The sequence below is a fragment of the Balaenoptera ricei genome, chromosome 7, assembly GCF_028023285.1.
Source record: "Balaenoptera ricei isolate mBalRic1 chromosome 7, mBalRic1.hap2, whole genome shotgun sequence".
In the NCBI taxonomy this organism is placed as follows: Eukaryota; Metazoa; Chordata; class Mammalia; order Artiodactyla; family Balaenopteridae; genus Balaenoptera; species Balaenoptera ricei.
Genome location: NC_082645.1, coordinates 49979254 through 49988592, shown reverse-complemented (window position 1 = coordinate 49988592; position 9339 = coordinate 49979254). Strand labels below are relative to the sequence as shown.

Genomic DNA, 9339 nt, shown 5'->3' with positions numbered 1-9339 from the left:
ATTACAAATAATTATTTTGTGGCTTGCTTTTTCACTCTTTTTATAGAATCCTTTGATGAATCAGTGTTATGAATTTTAATAGAGTCAAGTTGATCAATCTTGTACTCTTGGTCACCTTATTAAAGAAATCTTTCCCTACTTCAATGCTATCAAGATATTTCCTATATTATCTCCTAACAGCTTTATAGTTTTGTTTTTTTTACATCTAGGTCTTTGATTCATTTGAAATTCTTTCTTCCCCTTTTGTGAAGCAGGGCTCCAATTTCATTTTTTCCATATGGATAGCCAATTGACCCAGAATCATTTATTGAAAAGCTCATTCTTTCTCCACTGCTCTGCAATACCACCGCAGTCATAAATCAAGTGTCTACATAATTGTGGGTGTGCTTCTGGGCTCTGTAAAACAGACTGAATTTTCATCATCCAGAAAAACGTACAACAGTCTGAGTTTGGTAATTTCTTTTATCAACTCAGGCCTAGAACTCCTGAGATTGTTCTTAACTTGTTCTCTTCCTTCCGTCACTCCTGTAAACCATCGTTCCTAGTCCTCCTAGGTTCTTAACACAGGTTAGTTCACATGGTTCTCTTAACAAATGCATTCAAGAGTCCCACACTGAAACAGTATAAAGAACTATTTTTAGCTCCCTTAGCTAGGCAATGGACCACCCCGACCTTCAGATCGACATTAACCTCCACAGGGCCCACCATACAGCAGAAGCTCAGCTATAGGATTTCACATGGGTTAACTGTTAATTTTTTTAAAAGAACGTGATTTGCCTCCTGGCATATCCAAAATATTCTCATATGAACTTACATTTGTTTTTTCAAAATGTATAACCTAGAAATTTGTCTAAATCATATAAAGATGATAAAGGTTTCATTTCACTATTGCATCATTTTAAAGTATCTTACTAAATCTTTTGAAATGTAATCAAATAAAAATGTAACTGTTTGACAAAATCATGCATTCCATTTCAGTTTGATTTACCTTTGTGCTATTATGAAAACAGACTCTCAGAAAACCAAAATGACAAAACAGAGTAATCAAGGTCTACTTAATAACAGATTAATTTTTCATTACATTTTATTAGATGCGCAACAACTCCAATTTGAAGGTGCTTTCCTACTTATCCTATTTGTACATTTTTGGTATTATCTCTTGTTGAGCTAGAATATAAAAGTCTTCTACAGGCAGCTTCAGGGACCAATTAACTCCATTAAATTATATCCAGTTATGTAGTGAACTGAACCACTGCTGTCTGGGGCTGTCTGGAGCTGTGACAATTAGGAGATGGAGAGAGGCAGAAAGGGAGAGATTGATTTTAATATGTCACTGAAGCACACTGCAACAATATGCCAGCGTGACTTTCAAAATGGCCTTAAAATATTCCAAACTCAGGGAGTTTCCTTGTTCCTGAGTGGGAGTTGTCAGACTGTCTGGCAGGATTAGAAAGAGGCAGAGAAAAGCTGATGTCTATATTGTGTCCTCTAATAATAACATTCTGCCTCTTTGCGACATCTTCCCCTTAGAAAGATCCATCTATTTGTTGTGAGGAGCGTGTGTGTATATGTGTTTGAGTGCTTTGCCTCCTCTTGTGCAGAGGGCATGATTTCACCTCTCATATCTCACCAAACTCACCAACCCGAAGGACACTAACCCTCCCAAGGTCACCTAGAAAATTAGTGTTGTGGCCTGGGGGGAACCGAACCCAGGTGTCCCCACTCCAGCCTTGTGGTTGGGCACTAAATCATTTTCCTCCTCTTGTGAAAAAAAAAAAAAAATCATTGGGCGGGGGGGGGGCGGGGGGCGGGAAGTGAGAGATGAATCAGATTTCCTCCTCTTTCCCCCTTACCTCCCCTCCCCCTTAAGGAGATAAAAACTCATGAAAGCAAACAAGGTGTCCACTCTGCAGTTCTTAAGCTGGGTCCCCCCAAAGAAGGTGTCCACTCTGCAGTTCTTAAGCTGGGTCCCCCCTCCCCAATCTACCCCCACCCTCCACCCCCAACACAAAGCGATTCGGGCTCCCAAGGCTTCTGCCCGTCAAGCCTGGGAGGTGAGGAGTGGTTAAAAGTCAGCCCTCACCTCCAGCCGGTCCCGGCTCCGCGGCGCCCAAGCCCCGCCCCCGCCCGCCCTTCCCCCACGGCCTCGGCACGCCAGCCCCTCTCCCCTCTCCCAATCGGGCGCACCCACCCCAGATGCCGCCTGGCACCGAGCGCAGCCGCCGCCGCCGCCGCCGCCGCAGCACTTTCCACTTGTATTGATCACCTCCCGGCCCCGCTGAGCCTGCTCGCCGCAGCGGAGCGCGGCCGGCGCGCCAGCCCTTGGCAGCCCCGGAGCACTCGGGCTCCGGGAGGCAACTCCTTGCGAGCGCCCTGTCCGGGGTGCCCTCTGCGCTCTGCAGTGTCTTTCTCTCTGTCTGGGAGCAGAAGCAGGAGGAGGAGGAGAAGGAGGAGGAGGAGGAGGAGGAGGAGGAGGAGGAGGAGGAGGAGGACGTCTGGTCCGGGCTGGGAGGTGGAGCAGCGGCAGCCGCCACCGCCGGAAAGGGAGAGGCAGGAGAGACCGAGACTTGGAAACCCCAAAGTACCCGCGACCCTGCACAGCAGGCTCCCTTCCAGCTTCATGGGCAAAGTGTGGAAACAGCAGATGTACCCTCAGTACGCCACCTACTACTACCCCCAGTATCTTCAAGCGAAGGTAAAGGGGCGCCGGGGGCGGGGGGCGCCGGGGGCGCGCGCGGCTCCGGTCCGGGAGGGGCACGCGGCGAGCCCCCGCCGCCCCCGGTGGAGTTGATGGAAGGTTGCTAACTATAGCGCTGGCCTGGGCGAAGCCCGGCGGCGCGCGGGGCGGCGGCTGCCCGCGGAGCGGAGTGCGGGGATCGGGTTACAGAAAGCCGCGGGGGGAGAGACTAGACAGGAAAGAGCCGCCGGCCCCTTCCTGGCCCGGGAAGCGGGGAGGGTCGCGGGCCGAGCGGCGCCCCTCGCCGAGCCTTGGCTGCTCGGCCGCCGACGCCTGGGGCCCGCGGCAGGACCCGCTGGCGGCGCGGATCTTCGAGCCCTTCTCCTGGGCCTCGCCCGGCGAGCAGTAACTCTCGGCTTCCCTCGGAGTGGCGCGGAGCCTCCCACCCCCCGGGGACGCCCCTCAGCCTCCCGCGCGCGAGACAACTGGGGCTCGAGGCGGGGGACGGGACTTTTTCCTCCCCGCCTCCGGCCCTGCGCGCCCGCCCCTCGCCGTGATCTTTGTGCGGTGTGGCACTTCACCTGGTTACTGATTTCTACTTTTACGCTGTTGTTTTGGGTAGAAAAGTGGCCAAAGTTCACTCAGCGTTCATTGATGTCCCTTTTAATCTTCCCTGTAGCTTCTGCAAAGGAGGGACAATGGGCAGATTTCGATGCAGAGAAAGAAGTGACTTAGTATTTAGTTTAGAGACATACTACCTTACATGTTTACCACAGATCGATTTCCAGTGGTGCTTTCTCAAAAACGGCCTTGGAACACGCTTAGGTAACACAGCGGATGACATGTAGTCATACAAATTGCGACTGGCTTTCCAGGGGCCCTGGGTGCGTTGTTAGTGGGCCTATCCTATTTTGACAATAAGAATTTGATGCCTCCTGAACTCGAAAAAAAATATTGGGTCCATGAAGAGTGAGGGTTTCACTGCTTTGGAAGCTTTTTCCCACAGTTTGGGAGGGCGAAAGTTGGATGCACCAGACTTCTTCAGCAATTAGCATCTCTTATCTTGACTCCTGGTGCCCTTCTAGATCACAAAAGATGCAGCCTCTGAACTTTCTTTGGGAGGCTGTAATCATGCCCTGCTTGCTGGCAGAGGGCAGTTCTGGCCTGGTGCAGAGAATCTCTGATTCAACCTTGATCAGCTTTTCTTTCTTACAAGTGTGTGTGTGGTCCATGTTATGTACCTACATCATAGTTTTGTATGTGTCCATGTAAAAAGGACACTTGTTAGCATAGAGACCTGAAATTTCTTAGCCCTCAAGGGCCTCATTTTCACCCCTCTCCCCATTGTCATTTTACTTTGGGTCGCCACAAAGCGGCAAGATGGTAGCAGCAAGGGTACCCATCATTCATTCTTGTGTGGTCGCTGCTGTATTTGTTTTCAGGGAGTGGAGGGAGGTACCCGCGTTTTGGTGAGCTACACTGTAAATATAAGTTGTTCAAAGAAATTTTGAAGTGTAATCAATGCTCTACCTTTTAGATATCATATATGTTTAATGCACTTGTTTAAATTATGCAGCATTGGGTACCTAAAAGACAGCCTATTCAACACTTAACTATATGAATAATAAATAACATACACTCAGGTGAAAAAGAAAAAAAGGCCATGTTTCTACAGGCATATTCACCTTAGTAATTTTTATGTACCATTAGTAAGTTAGAAACCAAGTACGTAGCATTTAATATAGCTAATGCAATGCCATTTGGCTCTTTTTGCCCCGTAAATAATTGAAGAGAGAGACAAACGGCAAGAGCCTGCTCTAGTAATTAGGGTCGGATCCCAGAAAGCTTTAGGGCCCATTTTCTGAAAGTGTGCTTCCTGCATAAAGCATTTAATATTGATTTGTGTTACGGTAAATGACATTCTCAAAACATATCTTGCTGTTTCTACTATGAAATCTGAAATCCTATTATTCTGAATCTCTTTGTTTCCGGAGAAAGACATACATACTCACTTGACCTATATAACTTGGTATTAAAGTTTGATAATTAAATCTAAATTCCCTGTTGTAAAGTATCTTGATTATCTCAGGAAGAGGCATCTCCTAAAATGTAAAGCGACTAGATGCAGATTTTAGGTAGCATAGTTCAGAACACATAGCCCTTTTTGTCTCCCTTATCTCATCTATCTCTTGGTCACATGGTATTGTGAGTCATTAAAAAAAATAGAGACCTGATTTGATTTGTAGTTAGTTTAAAAACAAGTGTTACCTAATCTACCTAAACAGTTAATAAACTGACGTAGAATCTGTTGTCTACAGTGATGATCCTTGCCTCTGTGTGTGTGTGTTTTAACCTTCCTGAAATATGGGATAGAAAACATCACTGTTTAAAGTACAGTGATGTGTTTGCTAGACAGAGTTGTTTTGAAACTTCTGTGTGGAAGCTATATCAAAAACTGAGGGATGGCACGGTCGTTTACCAAGTGATATTTGACTTAAACTTGTGATCAAGAGATGGATGTGTTTTGAATTGAAAAAGAATAAACAGATGGGATTTCTTTTCATTAGAAGGAATAGATACCAATGAAAATGGCACTTGAAAATGAGTTTTGTTGCCATACCGTAAAAAGTTAACATATGTCAAATCATTCTTCGTATGTTAATCATCCAGAGTCTGTTTTGAAGAAATTTAGTAATTTTTCTCTATAAAAATATATTTGTTACTTCTGCATTCTACTAACAATCAACAACCAAAAAAGCCTGTGGAGCTAGATTACAGTGTGTGACCATATTGGTATGCTTTGTGCTTTGACAGAAAAAGATAATTATTAGAAAAAGTAATACAGCTGCATTAAACATAAAGTAAAATTGAGGATGTTATAGAAAGGAAGGACATGGGTGGGAATGAAGGAGACTGCGAAATTTTCATAATGCCTTAGCATAGACTAACAGAGATTGCAAGTAACCTGATTTTACACGCTTGTTGAGTTTTTTGTATTTCTCCGTTAAGGATGTTCTTATCACAGCAGGGTTCTCTTTATCACCTGACACATTCATTCTAAGATACAGGTTGATGTAGCTTCATAAATATAAGCACGTATTGTTCTAAAGGATTTTCTAAATTATTAAGTGGCATGCCATATTACTAAAAATTAAATTTGGTATCTAATACCAAATTCCTGTGTATTTTCAGATACACAGGAAAATTTCTGATAATGTAACATATTTTAATTAACATTTTGTGTGTAGACATTTTCACTTATTGCAAGGCAATCCTTGAATTCTGTTTGTTTCAAAGATACCATGATGTACGTTACTGCCAATATGTGTATGCAAATATTTATGGAAATCGAAATACTTATTCTAGTTCTTCTGAAGAAAGGGAAGTACAAAATGTTCTTTACATGGTTAGCTAATATTTCATACCAGCTACAAGCAGTTTGACACATTTGTGTCTTTATTCATGGTTATATTGTTTTGTATCCTAAGGAAATGTTCTACACTAGAGAAATGTTTGTTTCTAAAACAAATTTTTGTTTTAAAGCCATTTTTGTATAAGTGTATGCCAAAGAACATACCTGAACCTAGCTTCAAAATCTGAAAAATAATGAGTAATATAATTTGGTGTTCTATTAGTGAAGCTACTAGAAAAAAAGCAGCTTTTCTGAATTGAATTTTTGGGTACATTAACATTCTGTTGAATTCCTTAACTTTTCCTTAGTCATAGTCAAATGAATATTGTATCAATCTGTTTCTCCAGGAATGAGGGGTCATGATTTGATACGTGGAACTACTGAGTATATTAAGGTGAATTGGAGGTACAGTGGCATGATATTAAAACTTGGGTTGCTCTGTGTCTTGAGAAGTAAGTACGTTTGTGAGATGAATAAAGTTTGCTTAAATGCATCAATACAGTAATACAATATTTTACATGATGAATACACCTTATTTCCTTAAGCGAGTGGGATATTGTGGCTATCTGGAAGTGGTGTTGGAAGGCTCAAGGTCATGGAAATGCTAAAAAATCAAGGTGCATTATGATGAAATATTATAGCACCCTTCCCCTTGGATAGCCATTTCTTTTGAATTTCCATAATACATATTATTTTTTTATATGTTGGGAGACAAATCTTATGCTCCTAGAACGGAACAGGGAAAGATAAGTGAAGAGAAGTAGGAAAGTATTCAGTCATTTAGTATCAGTATAACTATATATACCTTACATGTTTGGCAATCTTGGCTTCGAATTTAAATTCAAATATGGGCAATTTCCATGTAATACACTTTCATGAAAAACATTTTTTTAAGCTTTACTGACATATTTCTCAGACTTTGTATTTTGCTTAGTGGTTTTTTGGAACTTTTAAATTACCCCAGCTTACTTAATGAGTACTGAAATTTTAAGTCGTAGGTCTTTAAAGACAAAGGGACCTTTTTCCCTTTTCTTTTTACTAAAGAGGGAGTTGCCAGAAAATAAAATTCTTTTTTTCCCTTATGTCTGCTTAACCAATAAAAATCATGTGAGGAAGATCTAGAATGGAGGTAAAAATGATATGGACACCTAAATGTTGTTCATTCTTTTTAAAGATGAAGAATTTCTTGTCTAGTTTGTTTTTTCTTGGATGCTCAGTTCCCTAAAGTTTATTTTCCCCAAGCATGGTGTCCTTATCCCACACTAAGACTCTCTTCAAAGGCTATCAGCCCTCCCTATTTCCTTGCTTGATTTGCAGAACAGTAGGTGCTAAATAAATGCTTGTTAGTGACTATTATTATTCTGAATAAGTACATGCAAAATTTTCTTAGACCAGAAAAAAATTATAGACCAAAATCTACGAATATAATAACTCAGCCTGATTTTCTAATGAAATCTCAATATAGTTTGATTTGAATGTTAATTTATTTTGTTCCTATAATGAAAACTTCAAACATTTTATGAAGTAAGATCCCTAAGATGAATCACATATCAGTTGATCCATGCTTAATTTATGGAATCAAAAAGTGCCTTTTTTTTTTTTGGCAGTCTTTATTAAAGAATATGGTGCCAGGAAAAAAAAACTCATAGTATTATATCAAAGAGGGAAATGTTACATGTGATAAATTGGTGACTCAGCCTGTCTTTGCCTCTTATTACTGGCCCCCACCAACACGAGTCAAACATTTTTCTGCTTAATTTTCAAGAAAATCCTTATTTTTCATAGTATTTCAGATGTGGTAAAAACATTTATTCATTTAATGGATAATAAGTAAAACATAAACTAGCATTGAGGTGTTCAGAATTATAATTATCTCTGTTACTGAGCGTTGTATAACGTTAAATATGACATTCAGCCACCTAGCTTTTTATCTCATTCATTGGGTATTACAGGAATAAGCGGGAACATATCCAGTTGTTCTTAAGTGGAAGTGTTTTATTCAATGTAACATCGCTTATTTTAAAGAAAGTGTAGTAATGATATGTCAGTGATTTAAATGCAGTGCCATAATATTTGGTACAGAATTAAACCATATATTCAAAATTGAACATTGGGCTTGGGGATTTTATGTGGAATGAATGTAAGTGTTCTGGTTTCTCTGCTGTATCATTTTAACGAGTAAGTAGTAAAACCTGGTGGAACTCGGCTATGCCTTGGGAGAAGCAGCACTTGGATGATACAGACATTTACCACCGGGAGTTTGGTCAGATGGTACACAGCAAAATGTCTTCTTAGATTGTGTGTGTCAAACACACATGCAAATTTGAGCATGCACACAAATTTGATAACAGAAACTAAATAATTTCTTAATCAGGTAGAAATGTGGGGAAAAGTGTAAAGAGAAAGGTGACAGCCAAGCCAACCAGCTAAACATGTATCTCACATATTTGAATTCCTTATTTTTGCTTAATGCATCTAGTCTCCTTAAAATAATTATATGAATATTTAAAATTTTCAAACAAACATTGGAAAATAAGTGTGTCAAAGATGGTGAGAGAGAAAAAGGGGGCAAAAATCAACACCTCGACCTCCTAGAGGAGAAAATGTTCAGTCTAAAACTGAACATTGTCATTCTCCATACATTGTCTTTTAGCTAATTCTTCAATGGATGCATTTACCATTTTAGAGCATGGAGAACAGTCTTCTGGATGACAGATATGAAAACCTAGATTCTAAAAGAGAGATTAGATGCTTATATCAACAGCTAACTTGCTTATAAATCTGCTACTGTAAACACACAAAATCAATGTCTGGTGGATGATTGCCTACAATGGCTGTAACATCTGTATTCTGGAATTAGGCTAAATTTTAATCTGGTGTTTGTGGGAAATTGCTGAGGCTCATGAAGGGCTAAAATACTAACTAAGCGATCGTATTTCCTTAGTGACCCCAGAGCACCATTCTCTGCATTTGATACTGGGAAAGGTTAGGGAGTGTAATATCTGGTCCCTGCTCTCCAGCTGCCAGGGAAGACGGAATAGACACAATTCAAGACATAAGCAAAGGATATTTACAAAATAGTACACCCAGGAAGGCAGCATACCAACCAAGGGTCTGAGTGACAGGAAGGCACTCAGATCTGTATGTGGGATTAAATACAGTGCCATGTGTATTGTGAGAAAAAGTAAAGTGCTAATAAAAGTTCTAGTAAACCTGGGAATTTTAGAAAGAATTGGGCTTTAGATTAATG

The 9339-nt window shown here is 41.0% G+C and overlaps 1 protein-coding gene across 5 annotated transcripts in view; it reads left to right on the top strand.

The window, feature by feature from the left end:
* The first annotated feature begins 2493 nt into the window (after positions 1–2493).
* The window catches only part of RBMS1 (RNA binding motif single stranded interacting protein 1), a 208620-nt gene continuing 201774 nt past the window's right edge, over positions 2494–9339 (top strand). For all 5 annotated transcript variants that reach the window (XM_059927969.1, XM_059927974.1, XM_059927971.1 and 2 more), the window contains exon 1: positions 2494–2695. In XM_059927969.1, the coding sequence (XP_059783952.1) occupies positions 2621–2695 (75 nt within the window). In that variant the 5' untranslated portion in view covers positions 2494–2620. The remainder of the gene's footprint in view (positions 2696–9339) is intronic.